Source organism: Macaca fascicularis, chromosome 5 (genome assembly GCF_037993035.2).
Source record: "Macaca fascicularis isolate 582-1 chromosome 5, T2T-MFA8v1.1".
Taxonomy (NCBI): Eukaryota; Metazoa; Chordata; class Mammalia; order Primates; family Cercopithecidae; genus Macaca; species Macaca fascicularis.
In genome coordinates this window covers 57,842,199-57,861,203 of record NC_088379.1, presented here as the reverse complement: position 1 = coordinate 57,861,203, position 19,005 = coordinate 57,842,199, and the positions used below count along the sequence as shown (strand labels likewise).

General features: G+C 38.3%; 2 protein-coding genes and 1 non-coding gene across 4 annotated transcripts; all 3 read right to left on the bottom strand.

Moving 5' to 3' along the window:
- Positions 1-1,209: 1,209 nt before the first annotated feature.
- CXCL10 (C-X-C motif chemokine ligand 10) lies at positions 1,210-3,615 on the bottom strand. The gene is made up of 4 exons (XM_005555010.3): positions 3,489-3,615; positions 2,809-2,935; positions 2,485-2,574; positions 1,210-2,046 (listed from the first exon to the last, which is right to left on the bottom strand). The coding sequence occupies exons 1-4, from the start codon at positions 3,547-3,549 to the stop codon at positions 2,028-2,030; spliced, it is 297 nt and encodes a 98-aa protein (XP_005555067.1). The 5' UTR covers positions 3,550-3,615; the 3' UTR covers positions 1,210-2,027.
- Positions 3,616-15,020: 11,405 nt separating this feature from the next.
- CXCL11 (C-X-C motif chemokine ligand 11) lies at positions 15,021-17,332 on the bottom strand. Of its 2 annotated transcripts, none has more exons than XM_005555011.5 (4): positions 17,171-17,332; positions 16,460-16,586; positions 16,289-16,361; positions 15,021-16,058 (listed from the first exon to the last, which is right to left on the bottom strand). In XM_005555011.5, the coding sequence occupies exons 1-4, from the start codon at positions 17,229-17,231 to the stop codon at positions 16,035-16,037; spliced, it is 285 nt and encodes a 94-aa protein (XP_005555068.1). In that variant the 5' UTR covers positions 17,232-17,332; the 3' UTR covers positions 15,021-16,034. The 2 variants fall into 2 exon arrangements, with proteins under 2 accessions (XP_005555068.1, XP_045248411.1); XM_045392476.3 differs by having other exon boundaries at positions 15,021-16,054.
- Positions 17,333-18,001: 669 nt separating this feature from the next.
- Positions 18,002-18,309, bottom strand: LOC102142626 (large ribosomal subunit protein eL36). Its single transcript, XR_006698041.2, has one exon. It is a non-coding gene; the product is annotated as a large ribosomal subunit protein eL36 (transcript).
- Positions 18,310-19,005: the final 696 nt, after the last annotated feature.

Here is a 19,005-nt window from a genome sequence, read left to right as displayed (position 1 = left end):
TTGCAGAGTAGTCATAGCTATTTTTTCTTTCATCAGCAGTGGAAGCGCATTCCTCATTGCCTTGCATCCTTGGTAATGCTTGCTATTATCTAACTTTAAAAGTTTTGCCAGTTTAGTGGTGTGAAATGTTATTTCATAATGATTTGAATGTACATTTCCTTGATTACAAATGAGGTTGAACATATTTGCATGTTAGGGGCTTATGCTTTTGTGAAATTCTAAATTCTTACTCACTTCTGTTTCTTTTTTTTTTTTCTTTTAGAGATGAGGTCTCACTCGGTTGCCCAAGCTGGAGTGCAGTGGTGCAGTCATAGCTCACTGTAACCCCAGACCCCTGGGCTCAGGTGATCCTCCTGCCTCAGTCTCCTGAGTAGCTTAAAAGAAAAATTTGGTAGAGACCGGGTCTCACTGTGTTGCCAGGCTGGTCTGAAACTCCTGAGCCCAGGCAATCCTCCTGCCTTGGCCTCCCAAAGTGCTGAGATTACAGGCATGAACCACCGCACCCAGCCTTGTCTTTTCCTTTTTGATCTATGGAGATTCTTTGCATATTCTAGATGCTAATAATTTGCCAACTAAATGTATTGTGAAGATCTTCTTAGTAAGTAATTGGATGTGGGAGGGGAGGAAGAAGTAGTATAGAATTACTCCTAGGTTTCTAGTTTGGGAAACTGATTGGATGATGGTACAATTAAACTAGGACATAGAATAGAGGGGGAGAAACAGATCTCAGGGAGAGGAGAATTAATTCGGAGTTTAAAGTTCCTATGGGATATTCAAGTGGAGACATCTTAGAGAAATTTGGCTATTGGGCTGGATGTGGTGGCTTGCACTTGTAATTCCAGCTTCTCTGGAGGCTGAGGTCAGAGGATTACTTGAGCCCAGGAGTTTGAGGCTGCACTGAGCTATGATTGCACCACTGCACTCAGAGGAAGACCCTGTGTCTAAAAAAATGAGATTGAAAGAAAAAAAAAAAGAAATCTGACTATAGGGGTTTGGAGATTAGGCCAAGCTCTGTTATGCTACATTAGTTCTGTAGGATCTTATATGATGAGCCTTTCAGAAGATTACAGTTGGAAGGAGAGAGAGTGGTAATTCTCCAACTCATTTGTCTTCTGCCCATCCCGTCTTCCTCTCCAGGCCATGGATTCTCCAATCTAAATTTCTTATGAAATAAATATCCCAACCAAGTGACACACAAGACACTTCATCTTAGTTAATAATTACTTTATTAACCTTTTGGTCTTTCAACATTTAGATAGTCTTTCTCAATATTTCCAGGAGAGTACTTCATTTTTATTTTGAAAACCATTCAACACATTTATCTTACATAACATGCAGAGCATATATCTATCTGTATTTTTAAAATTTTCCTGTTACTTGTTGATACATAGTACATAATTACATAAGTTATTCCATGTACACTGAAAACAATATAGGAAATATATACATCTAAGACTTCTACTTTGTACAGTCTTTCATTAAATAAGAATATTTACATACATTTTCAGATGTTTCTACCTTCCTGTATGTATTTGGAATTGTATGTAGGTAGCCACTGAAAGAATATGGGCCCCTTGGGAGGATGGCAGTGGAAGTCCATGAAGTAAAGGGCATTCTTTAAAAAGCAGATTGTATTATCATTTTGATTGCCTTTTAGTTATTTGAGATTCTGAGAATTCTGATAAACCCCAAAGCAGAAAGATTCCTTAGTACCCTTGGAAGATGGGAAAGGTGAGGGAAATACCGGAAGCAGGGTTAGGACTTGGCACATCCACTAAGAACATAGCACCGCAGTACAGCTTACGTTATAGTGCCAGGGTAGAGTTATTACTGAGTAGCTTAGGATGATGAACATTGACCTTCCTACAGGAGTAGTAGCAGCTGATTTGTAACCATGATTGGTCACCTTTTAATGGAACTGCAAACTAAGAACAATTAGGGCTTGACATATACTCCATGTAGGGAAGTGATGGGAGAGGCAGCCTCTGTGTGGTCCATTCTTGGCAGCACTTTGTTTCCCTCTGGTTTTAGGGAGATCTTTTAGACCTGTAAGAAAAGAAAGGGGACATAAAAGTGTGATATTCAGACTCTGACTTCAGACTGGGTTTTGCTTGGAACATATTCAGTTCATAGATAACCCAAAGATCCTCAGGTAAAGGATGTGATGAGCTTTCCTGCTGCTATGCATTCATTATGGATTACAGGGGCTGCTTTTTTTTTAAAGCCATGAAAGACTTGGGGAAAATGTGTCAGTTTTGCTTAGATAGTTATAGCTGTACTTTAAGGTTGACAGGTAATCAGGGTAACTTCTAATACTTAACACGTAAGATGGTGCCTCAGCATTTAAATAAATGGAGGTAGGAGAGGGCATGGTGGTAACATACTTTTAAACCAGTGATTGCAAAGCAAACCACAATGCAAGTATTTCTGACTCCCAAGATTGCCATTTCCTAAGAGCAATTCTGCAAGCAAAAGCAAACCTACCTTTCCTTGCTAACTGCTTTCAGTAAATTCTTGATGGCCTTAGATTCTGGATTCAGACACCTCTTCTCACCCTTCTTTTTCATTGTAGCACTGCAGAAATAAATAGGGATGAAAATATTTAAAACAATGTTGGGTCAATAAAACAGATGGCATACACAGTTCTGAAGTCCGACATTTAAGTTGCACTCTGCATGTTTTTGTTTGCTGTACATTAGTTTTATAATCATCATAAACCCTTACTGATCTTTTGTTATTATCATTACATATTTAATACAGTATATAATTACAACCAGGGAAGTGATAATCAGATGGGATTTCACTCACATGATCTCAACATGTGGACAAAATTGACTTGGAGGAATAATTTCAAGTTTTTCTAAAGACCTTGGATTAACAGGTTGATTACTAATGCTGATGCAGGTACAGCGTACAGTTCTTGAGAGAGGTATTCCTGTAGGAAAAGAGAAAGGAACAGCAGAGAAAGTTAGCACAGTGTTCATGTTAGACATTTAATGTAGACTGGTGGTATTTAGCAGAACCTATATCCCCATATTAGCAAACAGTCACTTAATCTGAGGAGGAATGAATCGCATCACAACACAATTGTAAATGATTAAATAGTTGATTATCTGGAAGAAAAGAATTGCAGCTTATTGATTATAAAGTCAAACCCTTAAACACTGTTCCTGTGGTTCATTGAGCTTAGTTAGGTAAGGAAGTATCTATCTCATCTCTCTCCGCATTCCCTCATTTTCTCTCTCTATCCTCCCTCTTCCCCATCTCTTCTGTCCTCCTTCCCTTTTTCCTTCTCTTTCTCTTATTCTATTTGTTTTTCTCACTTCAATTCACATAAGTTTTATGATCTGAGGGAATCTCTATTTATTTCCCTCTTATTTATAAACATGCAGTGAAACTTTTACAAATACATTATTTCTGTATTTTTAGAATTTATACCTATTCCTATTTCTCATTTTACAAATTAAGTATCCTTTGATGTTCCTTACCTTGAATGCCACTTAGAGTCAGAAAGACAAGGCAGCAAATCAGAATGGTAGTTTGATTCATGGTGCTGAGACTGGAGATTCCTCTGCTGCAGGCTCAGAATATGTCTAAGCAGTTGAGGAATGTCTCAGAAAACGTGAGGCGAGTGTGCCGTATTTATCTGCAAAGGCATTTTCCCTCCCTAATTCTGATTGGATAACATTACAGTTGACTTAGCAAAACCTGCTGGCTGTTCCTGGGGAAGTCCCATGTTGCAAAATCGAAGGTATTATGTTTGTTTATTGTAGTCTACAAGTATGGAATTTCCCTCTGCCCCTCTTTTTTTGGTAATAGTGAATTAGGTTTCACTTTCCAAAACATGAACTGTTTCTTGAAAAAAAGAACTTAATTGCATATAGAAAAAAACAAAGGTTGCAATCCATTCTAACTATGCTTTTTCTCAACACTTAAACTTTTATAGTTAATTTCAGAGGCTATTTTAAAAAATATCCCCAGTAATAGAAATTTTTCATCCTTTATAGGTAAACCTAATTTTTTGGTAACAGCAAGTTGTGCCTGATTATTAGAACAGTGATTTACCTGGACAGTGCTCCTTGATCAAATACTATAAAGTAATAGGATTGGCTTGCTCAGACAAGGTCAAAGATATGGAACTGGCAAGTTTTAAATAATTCAATAAATGCTTTGTTCATTCATGACACCATTAGATTAAGTAAACAGCTTCCAACATAACTATTTTGAGGGAAGGCACTGCTCATTTGGGTATCTAATTTCTGGTGTGTTAAAACAAGTTTCATGTCCTACAGCAGTCCCTGAATGAAAACATCATAAGATGGTATCTAGGATGGTGGGAGAAAAGGATTCATAGCTATCTTAGGGTTATTGTAAAAAACAAAGGGTGCTTTTTGAGGAAATGAATTTAAAAGGGGAGGTATGCATAGAGACAGACCTTGGGAAAGCAGCTTGAGACAGGAGGGAAACAGGTTGATTTAAGATGGGGTTCAACTGCAAGAGACTGTTAAATGCAAAGGAAAAGAAAAAATGTGTCAGCCATTGAGCTAGTAACAATGATAACTGAAATTGGCACAATTTTAACTGGATGATGAATTGTGGCAAAACTTAATTTCTTAGCATTCAATAGTACTTGGCTGATTATTTATAGTAGTCAGCAGTAGAAACACATGATACTCATATAATGGAACACATGTTGAACCTGAAAGTGGAAATTTAACAGAATCCATGGATATAGTGGTCCTTGGTTGTATTCTTTGCGAATGATTAATAACAGGGAATCCAAGATGAATTACTGTTTCAAAAGCAGGCACCACCCTGCAATGAGAGATCTGAGGCAAGTGATATTTAGAACCTAGGAAAATATATGGGAGTTCTTTTCATAGTCAGCTGGGCTGCAACAATGCAGGGATTGGTCAGGGAATGGAAAAGCTTCCATCCTAGGATGAGGCTACTGTACCTGGCAGATACTGTCTCAGAACCTGGTATCAGGGGCCGAGAATAAAGCCTATATCTGCAAACTGGGCACACACAAGACATGGATCCTCAAATGCAGGAACTTCATCATTGGAACAGAGAGTGAGTTGCTTGGGGCAAGTGGAGTTTGCTAGAGAGCTGACTCCCATGTTAATCTGTTCTAGGGACTGGAATAGAGCTAAGCTTTCAAGGGAATAAGTCAGCGGAATTAGCTGTGGGAAACTGGAAAGACAAAAGAGAGGGAGGTGAGGTAGAGACTGACAGAACCCGAAAGACTTTCACCTAGCAAAGAGGTGTTCCTTCTGATGAGAGAAAGGCTTATGAGAAATAGTGACATGGAAGGATGCTTCCATGTCTGTTTATGCAGAACAAACATTTGCCTGTGAATAGAATGCCAACAAATTTCAGAGAAATGTCTGACATCATGAATGGAAGAGGCCCGGAAAAGTTCAAGATTAACCAATCAAAACAAGAGATGGTGATGGTTTTATTTTAGTTAGTATCTGAGTTGTCAGCTAAGATGTCTCTATATAGAAGACAGTGTAAAAAGGAGATACTTGATAAATGGACTAAAAATCTGTTATTAGGGATAAAATATTTGATTTTTACTAAACATTGTATTACATTAACTGTGTGCCAGACATTGTTTGAACTGCTTTATGAATATTGACCATATTGACTCATTTTATCCTTATAATTTCTATCCTGACCCAGCCACTCTTCTATTTTTTTCACCATAGATTATTTTTACCTGTTCTAGAACTTCATATAAATAGAACCACTTAAGTATATACTCTTTTGTGCAAGACATCTTTTGCTCAGTATGTTTCTTAGATTCATCAATGTAGTTGCATGAATTAGTAATTTGTTTCTCTTTATTGATGAATAGTAATCCATTGCACAAACATATCAGTTTGTTTCTTGTTGATGGACACCTTGACTGTGTTCAGATTTCAGTTATTATATATAAATCTGCCACGAAGATTTTTGTGTAATTTTTTTTCTGGGCATATGCTTTCATTTTGTGGGGTACATATGTAGCAGTGGAACATGATCGCTTACTTTTTTTATTTTAAAAACCTAAGTGATCATGTCACTCTGCTGCTTAAGACCTCAAACAACTTCCACTTAGAATAAAATCTAAATTTCTAATTAAGCTGCTTTACTAAGTCCTCTATGATCTGGGTGCTACCTGTTTGTCCAACCTCATATCATTCCTTCTCAACCACTACAATCCGGTCAGTGGCCCATACACTGGCAGTTTTCTCCATCTGGAATGCTTTTCCTCCTGTTTGTCACATAGAGTGTTCCTTCTGGACATTTAGATTTTAGCTGGCTTGTACCTTCTCTTGTCACACAATCTGAAGCAGACGTGACTTTAATTCTCTACATGGCATTTCATACTATTTGATATTCAGTTCATTCTGTTTTTTTAGTGTAATGTCTGTTTCTCCACACTAAAATGTATGCCCCAGGAGAACAGGGAACTGAAATGCATATGAGAGGCATTTGGTAAATATTGGATAGAAGGGTAGATGAATGAATCTTTACAGACTTTAAGTAACAGCATACAAGGATTGTATTTCAAGAAGTATTTCTGTTGGTTCATCAGATTTCTGAATTTGAACATGAGTATTATTGTTTTCCTTAGCTTTAAGAACCAAGTTTAATTTAAGAAGACTATAATTTCCCCAGAAGTTAGTTTAGATTTAGTTAGGTAAAATCAATACAGATATTCTCAGCTAGCTATAGGACAGACTCTTCATTCCAAGAACTCTGGTAAATATAGAGTGGTGCCCCCAAAAGCTTCTTAATTATTCACTGCTTTTTATCTGTAATTAAAGATTGAATGAATGAATGCAGGAATGCAAATCTCCTCAGTGCATATTATGTATATGGCCATGGACAGTGTTAGAAGAAGGAGAAGTAGACTTGTTCTCATTATTTTCTGTGCACTTTGTGTAGGGAACTAAGCTAATCTCAGGGAATACTAGAAGGGATAAGATCCAATATTTATCCTTGACGGGTTTACATTCTAATTGGGAAGACCAAAAACTATGAAACAATAAATATCAATAAGAGAAACTTTATGGGCCAGGCATGGTGGCTCACGCCTGTAATCTCAGCACTTTGGGAGGCCAAGGCGGATCACCTGAGGTCAGGAGTTCAACAACAGCCTGGCCAACATGGTGAAACCCTGTCTCTACTAAAAATACAAAAAATTAGCCGGGCGTGGTGGTGGGTGCCTGTAATCCCAGCTACGTGGGAGGCTGAGGCAGGAGAATCGCTTGAACCCTGGAGGCAGAGGTTGTAGTGAGCCGAGATCACACCATTGCACTCTAGCCTAGGCAACAAGAGTGAAACTCCACTTCAAAAAAAAAATAAAAAAGAAAAAAAGCCTTTATGATCAGTACCAAATGAGTGGTATAGAAAATAAATAACGTGGAGGTTCATAGGAGACTATACGTACTCATTAAGGTCAGAAGTTTTCAGAAGATCCCTCAGAAAAAAAGACCTCAGATGAGCCATAAAGTGTGAATCTTACTTAAATAAGTGGCCAGGAGAGGAAAGCTTGTGCAATTACAGATAAATGTCATTAAAAAATGGCAAAGGGGGAAGCCAACTAACCAGTCAGGAAGATTGGTGGTCTCATAGGAGTGATAATGCCTTGTTAGGATTCTGTAAAATCTGGTCCTTAGTTTTTCCAGTCCAGAAATTCTCATTTTTCCTAGTCATCCACGGTAAGCATATTCTCAGAGAGTTAACTCTGCTAACAAAATCTAAAAGAGACTAAGATGAAAATTAAAAGACTGTGTATCCATTTACAATGAGAACTTTTTCAGTGAGTAGGATGATTGGTTTTGGTATCCAAGTCACCCCTTTCCCAGGATCAGATTACCTATGAAATTGAATTAGTATCAGAACAGTGCATGGTGAGCAGAGTCAAACGAAGGACCCTTCTCGTTTTAAATGAGGGGTCTGCTCAGGGTAGAAACCTGACAAATGTGATCAGCATGGAAAAATCATTTAGAAAAAAAATCAAACTTTTAGAGACAGTAGCAAGACCACTATTACTTATTTCACCCAAAACCAAGACTGCATGTGTCATTTAAATAAAAATCTAAATGATAACTCTTTTTATATATTTCTCTCAATTTTTGCAAGGTTTATGGTATATTAACTTTCCTAGAAGTCACTGATCTGAGTACAGTTTTGAAAGAAAATGAAAATCAAGGAAGTATCCCGCTTTAGTTTCTGTTTCAGTTGCTATTGATTTATCTTTAAGCCTCTGATTATGGCATCAGGCCAAAAAAGACAAGCATAAAAAAAGAAACAGTCTGCCCTGACAGACTAATGAGCATAGACCAAGGAAAAAATGCTTTCCCGGAAACTGTTGTGCTTAGAAGAAATTTTCTAAAAAGTGAGCAGGAGGACATCAGTGATTTCTGTGGACTGGGAATCCCCTCAGCTGGTGCAGAATGTGCCTTGGAAAGTATGGGAGAGGAGGGCAAAGCTTCCCCTTCATAGTTTTCACTCTGAGCTCTCAAAAGATTCCCTCAGCTCACGGTGTTTGGTAATACTGGTTATATACTTTTCGATTACCCATGCGTCTCATCTTTCATAGCCAGCCTAAGCAGAGGGCAAAATGAGTGCTGGCAAAGTGGGTGGTAGACCCTAACAATCATCATGGCATTGGAGGAGGGAGGGGCTCAGAATAGCTTCTGTTTGGATACATTTTAGGCTATTCAGTGTTTCTGAACTCATGCACTTGAGAAGACTTTTACAAATACGGCAGATTTCATCATTTGGAGGAAGAGACAAAATTGGAGGACATTATAATAAAGGAAATGTGTTTGGGGGAAGTGTGGTGCATTTCTTTCTCCTTCCCATAAATAAGATATTTCAACAAAATAAATTAGAATTTTGTGATATTTTGTTCTGTTTTTAATCAAAATCTTTAGAAAATGTGTAGTTTTAATTTTAATTGATTGATCATTGGTTGTCTTTTCAGAAGAGGAATCTTGAGATACAATGTAGTTCAGTAGTGCATGTTATTCCATATTTTAGATTATCGTGTTTGGAATTGGTGGGTTCTTGGTCTCACTGACTAAGAATGATGCCGCGGACCCTTGCGGTGAGTGTTACAGTTCTTAAAAATGGTGTGTCTGGAGTCTTTTCCTTTAGATGTTCAGATGTGTTCACAGTTTCTTTCTTCTGGTGAGTTCATGGTCTCGCTGACTTCAGTAGTGAAGCTTCAGACCTTCGTGGTGAATGTTACAGCTCTTAAAGGTGGCGCGTCTGGAGTTGTTCATTCTTCCTGGTGGGTTCATGGTCTTGTTGGCTTCAGGAGTGAAGCTTCAGACTTTCACGATGAGTGTTACAGCTCATAAAGGTGGCACGGACCCCAAGAAGGAGTAGCAGCAAGCTTTACTGTAAAGAGTGAAAGAACAAACCTTTCACAGCAGGGAAAGGGATCCCAGAGGGTTGCTGCTGGCTGGCTGGGGCAGCCTGCTTTTATTCCCTTATCTGGCCCCACACACATCCTGCTGATTGGTCAGTTTTACAGAGCGCTAATTGGTCCGTTTTACGGAGAGCTGATTGGACCGTTTTGACAGGGTGCTGATTGATGTGTTTACAATCCCTCAACTAGACACAGAGTGCTGATTGGTGCATTTACAATCCTCTAGCTAGACATAAATGTTCTCCAAGTCCCTACTAGATTAGCTAGACACAGAGCACTGATTGGTGCATTTACAAACCTTGAGCTAGACACAGGGTGCTGATTGGTGTATTTACAATCCCTTAGCTAGGCATAAAGGTTCTCCAAGTCCCTACTAGACTCAGGAGCCCAGCTGGCTTCACCTAGTGGATCCCACACTGGGGCTGCAGGTGGAGCTGCCTGCTAGTCCTGCACCACATACCTGCACCCCTCAGCCCTGGGGTGGTCAACGGGACCAGGTGCCATGGCGCAGGGGCAGCACTCCTCAGGGAGGCTCGGGCTACACAGGAGCCCACGGTGTTGGGTAGGGGAGGCTGGGGCTTGGTGAGCTGCAGGTCCCAAACCCTGCCCCCATGGGGAGGCAGCTGAGGCCCAGCGAGAATTTGAGCGCAGTGCCAGCGGGCCGGCACTGCTGGGGAACCCGGCGCACATCTGCAACTGCTAGCCGGGGTGCTAAGCCCCTCACCGCCTGGGGCCGTCGCAGCCCGCCAGTGCTCCAAGTGCAGGGCCTGCTGAGCTCATGACCACCTGGAACTGGTGCTGGCCCGAGAGCACCCTGCACAGCCCCGGTTCCCGCCCACGCCTCTCCCTCCACACCTCCCTGCAAGCAGAGGGAGCTGGCTCCCGCCTTGGCTAGCCCAGAGAGGGGCTCCCACAGTGCCTGCGGTGGGCTGAAGGGCCCCTCAAGCATCTCCAGAGTGGACGCTGAGGCTGAGGCCGAGGAGGCGCTGAGAGCCAGGGCTGCTAGCATGTTGTCACCTCTCATTATCATTTAGTTTTCTTCAACCTCTTACTGACAGTTTGTCTTTGTGAACAATTTGAAGACGAATGCTAAGTCAGGATTTATTGTATAGAGTCTATAACTCACACTAGGGCATTTCCAATTTAGAAGCAGTTTATTGAGCAGCACCAAGGAACTATGAATACATCTGTACTTATGCTGCCAGGAGTTTTAGGACATATTCTTCTTAGGTACTTAAGTGAAACTATGGTTTCAGTGTTATGTGTTAATCTCAGACTTGCTCAATTTCATTACCAGTGTCTGATAAATAAAATTTCCAGACAAGGCAAGAAGAAGCAACTAATATTGCCTCATTCACCCCTTCTCCAAAAAAAAAAAACCAGTTTTTTTGTGTGAGTACTACTTATAATCCACAGAATGTGCTGACCCTATCATAAAGATTTATAATTGTTGGCTATGAAAATCTTTTCAGAAACAGATACAAAGAGGTATATTAATTCCATGTGAGCATATTAGGTCCCGTACTCAGTAGCCAAAAATAATTAAGTATAATCTTTCCTTTTCTAATAGTATTATCCAAAACTACTCCATTTGTTTGAAAGCTCTTCTTGGCTAATTAGAGGAAACAGTCCTGAAATTTTAAGTCACTGTGGGTGTTTGGCTTCTTAAGTTCCATGTATTTAAAATTGAATCTGCAGTTTTTTCTGCTAAACTACATCTTCCCCCTCATATCCCTATTTCTGTTAGTGACAGAACTATTCTTTCAGACATCAAAAGTTCAGTCTTTTTCCCTTGTTTCTTCTCTTGCTTTAAAATTAGATTCAAATCCTTAACATGTTCTTTGTTTCTTTTTCTCAGCTTCAACTTTCTTTTTTTGATATGGAGTCTCACTCTATGTAGCCCAGGCTAGGGTGCAATCATGCAATCTCGGCTTACTGCAACCTCCGCCTCCCGTGTTCAAGCGATTCTCCTGCTTCAGCCTCCTGAGTAGCTGGGATTACAGGCATGCACCACCACACTCAGCTGATTTTTTTGTATTGTTAGTAGAGACGGGGTTTCACCATGTTTGCCAGTCTGGTCTCGAACTCCTGACCTCGTGATCCACCCGCCTCGGCTTCCCAAAGTGCTGGGAATACAGGCGTAAGCCACCGTGCCCAGCCTCAGCTTCAACTTTCACGTCCAATCTATCACTGTCTTGATTCTTTCTGTAGAGTGTGCTTGTCATTATATTTCTACTCTTACTAATATCACCTTAGTTTAGCCCTTCTTCTTTTTATGATAGTAAAATACAAATGACATAAAATTTCCCATTTTAACCATTTAAAAGAGTATGATTCAGTGGAATTCAGTACTTTCACAGTGCTGTGAAGCCATCACCATAATTTAGTTCCTGAACATTTTCATCACCCAGAAACCTCGTACTCATTAAGTAGTTACTTCTCATTAACACCTCCTCCAAGCCCCAGTCAACTAATTTGCTTTCTGTTTTTATGGTTTTTGCCTACTCTAGATATTTCCTATAAAATGGAATCATACAATATGTGGTCCTTTGTGTCTGGCTTTTTTTACTTAGCATATTTTCAAGGTTCATCCATGTTGTAGCATGTATCAGTACTTCATTCCTTTTTATGGCTGAATATCTATTGTGTGTGTATACCACATTTTATCCATTCACTTGTTAATGGATATTTGGGTTGTTTCTGCTTTCTGGCTGTTGTGAGTAATGCTGCTACGAACATTTGTGTACCAGTTTTTGTTTAAAGAGCTGTTTCAGTTCTTTTGAGTATATATCTAGGAATGGAATTGATGGATTATATAGTAATATATAATTACTATAATTCTGTTTAACTTATTGCAGAGCCAGCCCCATACTTTTCACACCAGTGTTTTCCAAAACGTGGGACACTACCATGTACATTGATAATAACATTTAGTATCAGTGAATTATTCTTTTCTTAACTTCAGTCCCTCTGATTAATTAAATCAGGGGGAATATTATTTTTTTCATTGTATTTTGTTTTATCGTTACATTTTATTTCCATGGCATGTATTACCATTTCACATGTATAGTAGTGAAAGTTTACTTTTGATGTTAATATATGTAAAATAAAGTGGTATATAGAGTTTCTAAAAATATAATGAAGATCAGACAGAGAAATGTTAAAAAAAATTGTAAAGATGATACGAGAATGCCTTGAAGTTTTGGAAATACAGACCTGAGCTATTACAGCTATTGCAGCAAATCCCAACTGATTTTCCTTCTCCAGTCTTTCTCACTTTCAATCAACCATTCATGCAATTCCTGGAATATTTTCCAATGACTTTGATAGGGTCACTCTGTTCTTCACAGACATTTGTTGAATCCCCATTTTGTACAGAGTAAAATTCAAGACATGTTTTCATGTCTTTCATCCCTCCAACCAAACGAATCTAATTGTGATTCCTAAAAATCACTTTATACTTCCTACTACTGTACATTCCCTTATGTCATTCCTCTGCTGTAAATTCCTTTTCCCTTAGTTCATATTGCCATTCAATAGGGTCTGATATGTACCAAAAACTGTACTGTTGGCCTGGACTGCAATGGCTTTCTTTTACACTTATGAGACAGCAGATAATAGGCACAGAAATAATTCATTAATTACAATGGCAGTAAGTAGTATGATAGAAAAATAGAGAGTGTTATGGAAATAAATAAATAGGACATCTGATCTAATTGAAACTGAAGGGGTGGTTTCAAAGGCTTCTTGGAGAAAATGTCATTTAAGCTGAGACCTAAGTAATTAGTAGGCGTTAGCTTAATGAAGAAATGGACAGAGAGAATAGTATGTGCAAAGGTACCAAGGTGGGGAGGATCTTGGCTCAAATATGTTAATTATTCATATTTCATATATTTATTTTGCTATGAAGAACTTTAGGTATATGTTTTCTTCTCAATAATAATGTACTGGCCTATAATATTTAATATACTTCTTACAAATACCAATTTATCGTGCAGCCTTAACTCTGTAAATTTTTTTTTGAGGCAGGCTTTTGCCCAGGCTGGAGTGCAGTGGTGTGATCACTGCTGACTGCAGGCTCAACCTCCCGGACTCAAGTGATCCGTCCACCTCAGCTTCCCAAGTAGCTGAGACTACAGGCATGTGCCACCATACCCAGCTAATTTTCATATTATTTATGGAGATGAATTTTTGCCATGTTGCCCAAGCTGGTCTTGAACTCCTGGGCTTAAGCCATTCACCTATGTCGGTCTCCCAAAGTGCTCAGATTATAGGTGTGGGCCACCATGCTCAGCCAACTATGTGAATTTTTATTTTTAAAGAGACTTAAAAAAAAATCAGTGTAGTAGTCAAAGATTAAAGATTAAAGTCAAGTCTTTTATTTATTTATTTTTTTTTGAGGTGGATTTTCGCTCTTGTTGCCCAAGCTGGAGTGCAATGGCATGATCTTGGCTCACTGCAACCTCTGCCTCCCAGGTTCAAGCGATTCTCCTGCCTCAGCCTCCCTAGTAGCTGGGATTACATGCGCGTGCCTCTACACTCGGCTAATTTTTTGTATTTTTAGTAGAAACGGGATTTCACCATGTTAGCCAGCCTGGTCTTGAACTCCTGACCTCAGGTGATCTGCCCGCCTCGGCCTCCCAAAGTGCTGGGATTACAGCCATGAGCCACCCCACCCAGCCAGATTCAGGTCTTAAAACTATCCAGGGAATTTATATGGAAGTCCCATCTCTATATAGAAATTTATATAGATTTATATAACAATTTATTATAAATCTGTTTTGTATCTATGACCTGTATAATAATACAATATATATACCTGATTATAATCCTAAAATAAATATTTTTATTTTTCAAATGTACGGGTGCCTATATAGAGAGTACTGCTGTCAGTCAAGGCTTTTGGTTACATGCAGAGAAACCAACTCTGGCTATCTTAAGGAGAAAAATAATTTAGTTGGAGATTGAAGAATCCACAGGATAATGGAGAATAAGTCTTGGAAAATGGACAAAGACCTAAGGGAGCTAGGTGATAGGAAGGACTAGCCAGAGTCATGCTACAGGAACACACATTGGGAAGCCACTACTGTAAGACTTTCATTGTTGTTGCTGCTGCTGCCAGGCTTTAAATAATTTTCTTACTCATAGTATCTTTGTGATGCCAGTTGGAGTTCAAAGTCTAGGGTAGAAACAGCATGGCTGAGTCCTTGTTGTGGCTATAGGAGAGGATCTCCTCTCTTTGGATTCTCTCTTTTGGCCTCCCTCCAACACTCACATAAGGGATTTTCTCCAAGTAAGAAGGGGGTTTGGACTATCAAGACCTCCCCCCACTGACAAAACAAACAACTGTCTTTCCCACCTACCCATTAAAATATATTTCTAAACAGTTCTGCATGATGATGGATAGGCATATGTTTCTGAAATATAAGGCAAAATTTTTAAAGACATCTCAAATGTCCTGGAAAGTATGTAGTTGTTGTTGTTGTTTTTTTTTTTAAAAAGAAAGGTTGTGGTAGTTTATTAGAGAAAAAAATGACTTTGATTCTTTAAACTAGTCTTGAGTATACCCAAATTTTATAGTATATAGGCATCAAAAAAGAAATTTATTAGATTACGTATTTTTCTAAGAGACAGAATTACGAAAAGTGAAGGTGATTGCCAGATATACATTTGCTTATTTTTCAACATTTTTCTTTGGTAGACAAAAACGTTTTATATTTCAAATGTGTCCAAGATATTGCTATCATTTATACAAATGGATAAAAACACAAAGTACAGTAAACACACATATCCTAATTGCTTCAAAACATCTCAATAAAAAACAGTTGAAAAACATCAAATTAAGACCAGTGCTACTAATTTGGTTATGATATATGTGCACTTTTGCCAGTATCCCATAGTGTATAATTTTTTCATAGTACATTTTATGAATTACATTTCATGAATTGGTTATAAAACAAACCAAATGATGCATAAGAATGTTTCCCTATATACTGATGTGCTACATGCTATTTGGAGAAAGAAATGTGTATTTGCATGAAAAAACATTTGAGGAATGTTTTACTATACATAGATGCTTTTGACTCATAAGGGCTTGACTCCAGTAATAATGTCAATGTCTCCACTGTAACCACAGATAGTAACATAGCATAAAGATCAATACAGAGAGATGACTTCCAGAGACAGAAATGTTCTCATAGTCACAACAGAATAGTTATAAACATCAAATCTAGAAGGTTCTCTAGCCTAGAAATGCATGAATGTATAATACAACAAGTAACAATGTGAAAGCACTTTGTAAACTCCAGTGGTAAGGAGCCTTTCTTAAGGTAGCTTTTCCTAGAAATCCATTTAATTGTTGGATTACTTTGGGCAGCGGAATTCTGATTGTCATTCATTCAGGAAGACTGTGTTTCTATTTTTGGTCCTTTCACCCACCTTTCATCCTTCACATAACTGTACAAAAGTTGAAAGTCACAAACCTATAGAAAAGTCTCAGTTTCCTACTGCAGAATTCTTGTCATTTCAGTAGTCACAGTTAAACTTGTTCTAAGTTTTTCAAATCCTCTTTTCCAGGACTTCATATGTTTTGATATTTTTAAAAATTCTTTCTTTCAACTTTCTGGAATAAGAAAACAAGAGTTTTATTTACTTGGACTGTTCTTATTTCCCCCAGGACATCTAAAAACATATAGTAAGAAAGGGAAACTGTTACAACCAAGGACCCCTTAACAGAATATTTCACACAGGATCATAGCAGAATCTTTCTGTAGTTGTCCATATTATTTTCTTTTTCAAAAGATCTGTCTTGGATAAAACAGATTATAACATGGGAGTAATCTGGTAACTTACTTTGATTATAAGTCTTGCTTGCTTCGATTTGGGATTTAGGCATCGTTGTCCTTTATTTTCTTTCAGGGTAATACTGTTAAAAGAACATACAAAAGAGTCTTAAAGTTTAGATGCAAATACATAAACAAAAAAGCCTGCACCATTGTCATCTTCAGCAAGTTCATTACTTACATCACTTCTATTTTGTCACAGTTGTTACTTGGGTAAATTATGGAGGCTTTCTCAATATCTGCCACTTTCACTGCTTTTACTCCAGGGCCTATGCAAAGACAGCGTCCTCTTTTGAACATAGGGAAACCTAGAATAGATCACAGCATTAGTTAGTAATGCATCTGATTGCAACAGATGGCTGTGGTTTATAACTGGTGGCGAACGTGAGCAGAATTTTCATTAAGGGTGAAGATAGTAATTTGTCAAATAGCACTTAACACAACTATTACTGGGAAAAGAGTTAAGTAAGATGTTGATTAATTCTCTTTAAATTTGTAAGCGAATCACTAAAAACCGGGAAGCATGAAGGAAGTTTATTGGAGGTGAAGCTTGTTTTGCCCCCTTGATTTTATCCTCAAGTATTTTCCCAGAAAGCTTGTTAACATGATCGCTATATAAAATCTTCTTAATAGACACTTAAAACTGTTGCTAAAGGCTCTTGCCAGATATTCTAGCCAAATCAAAAATTCCATGAAGTCCATAATTTCTAGTTTCAATAATCATCTCTAGTACCTTAAACACATCCATCATTTCTGTGCTAAAGCTGTGTAACTTCTAATCTGTGAGATTAAATATAACTTTATCATGTCTTTTAGGATAAAAGTGGAAGAAAAGACATTTGAAACATTAGAAAAGGAACTTATAGGTTGAGAAATAAAAAGTCCTGCTTACCTTGAACAACCGTAGTACACAATATCATAGCTAAGGCTATAGCCATGCCCTTCACACTCATGTTTGATTTTTTCTGCTGCTGCGATTGCTGCCACTGCTGCTGCTGCTGCTGCTGCTACTTCAGCTTTGCTACTCTTCTTGGAAGGAGTAGAAATGCTGAACATGAAAGGAAATTGACAATTGGTATATATAGAGCATTTTATACACCCGCAATCCTTTTATGGCACAGGAATTTCCCTCTTTGAGTCATGCACCTTTCTTGCTTCCAAGAGTTTCTGTTTTGTTCTCTTCTAAATGCTACTGTCCCTTCCTATTTGTAGTAGTGTTGAAAGTGATAAGAATGTGAAAGCACTGTGTAAACCCAGATGGTAACCAGCCTTTTTAAGATAGCTTTTCCTAGAAATCTGTTTAATTGTGGTGGGCAGCGGAATTCTGATTGTCATTCATTCGGGAAGACTGTGTTTCTGTTTTTGGTCCTTTCACCCACCCTTCATCCTTCACATAACTATACAAAAGAATATTCTGAGAAGCTTTTTCTTTATCATCTAACTTTTTCTTTCCAGTTCAAACTCTTATGATAGATAAGGCCTATATTATATTTGACACCAGATGACCTTTTCATATTTTTGCCTGTAAATGAGTGCCTAAAGAAGTTTCCCTGTGCTTCTGTATTTATGTCCATATTGTTTTGCATTTTCAACAATTTTTACTTTATATACTTTATTTATTTTGTTTTGCTTTATTTTATTTTTAAATTTAATTTAATTTAATTATTTTATTTTATAATTATTTTATTCTGCGAAGCTTTTATTACAGGCAGATGGCAGGGGCTCAGTCCTTCGCAGCTGCTTTCCTCATGGCGGTCAGGACGTTGCTCAGCTCCTCCTGCCTTCTCTTGGGGCAGATGTTTGTCCCTACCCTTTTCTTGATGAATTTGAGGGCCCGTTTGACCTTGGAGACCTTCAGTAACTCCATGCCATGCCACTCGTTAGGGGTGAAGCCACACACCTCTGGGATCATGTCCCACACAAACTTAGTGTGTTTGGTCAGGCGCCCACGGTGGTTGTGCCTGGGCTTGCTCACGTTCTTGGTCACCTTGTGGCCTTATTGAGGCCCACTATAGGGTAGTACAGAGTCATGGCTTCTGCCCTCCAGTGGTGGCCATGGCGGAAAACTACTTTATAAATATTTTAGCACTGTTACTTAGTACATGAAGTTGTATGAGTTGTGTTAGGGATCATAAAAAAAAGTGATCCTCTTTCCTCATGTGATAGTTTTACCTCTGAGATTCTACTTTGATGTAATTCCTATCTTTTTTTGTCTTTATCTTTTCCTGTTAAGCTTCCTAAATCTTTGTTTTAAGTGTGTCACTTGTAGACATTTAAGAAAATCATATCCAAGGAGCTTTCTAATGGGTAAGCTTAATAAAATACATTTACTGTTTAACTGGTAATCTGTAATTTTTAAAATGCTTCCTTGCTGATTCTTTATGTTTTCTTTGATTTCTTTCTAACTTTAAATATGTTTTATTTAACTTTTTGAAGCAATTTTTTTTTTTTTTTTAATGAGATGGGTCTTACTCTGTCACCATTCTGGAGTCGAGTGGCACAATCACAGCTCACTGCAGCCCTGAACTCCTGGCCTCAAGCAGTCCTCCTGTCTTGGTCTCCCAAAGTGCTAGGATTACTGGGATGAGCCACGGTGCTTGGCCTTCCTTAAGTAATTTGAAAGGAATACACTGTTTTACATTTCGATATTCTTAAAATTCTTTAAAAAGATTTTTACTTGAATTTTTCTAATTATTTACATCAACCATCAATAATATTTTTTTTAGC

Excerpts from the sequence above, each read along its gene's own strand:
- CXCL10 (XM_005555010.3), bottom strand. The coding sequence starts at position 3,549 with ATGAATCAAACTACCATTCTGATTTGCTGCCTTGTCTTTCTGACTCTA. Across the intron at positions 2,936-3,488 it reads GACTCTAAGTGGCATTCAAG|GAATACCTCTCTCAAGAACT; the intron begins GTAAGGAACATC and ends CTTTTCCTACAG. Across the intron at positions 2,575-2,808 it reads TGTCCACATGTTGAGATCAT|TGCTACAATGAAAAAGAAGG; the intron begins GTGAGTGAAATC and ends TTATTTCTGCAG.
- CXCL11 (XM_045392476.3), bottom strand. The coding sequence starts at position 17,231 with ATGAGTGTGAAGGGCATGGCTATAGCCTTAGCTATGATATTGTGTACT. Across the intron at positions 16,362-16,459 it reads TGTGACAAAATAGAAGTGAT|TATTACCCTGAAAGAAAATA; the intron begins GTAAGTAATGAA and ends TTCTTTTAACAG. Across the intron at positions 16,055-16,288 it reads AAGCAAGACTTATAATCAAA|TTGAAAGAAAGAATTTTTAA; the intron begins GTAAGTTACCAG and ends TATTCCAGAAAG.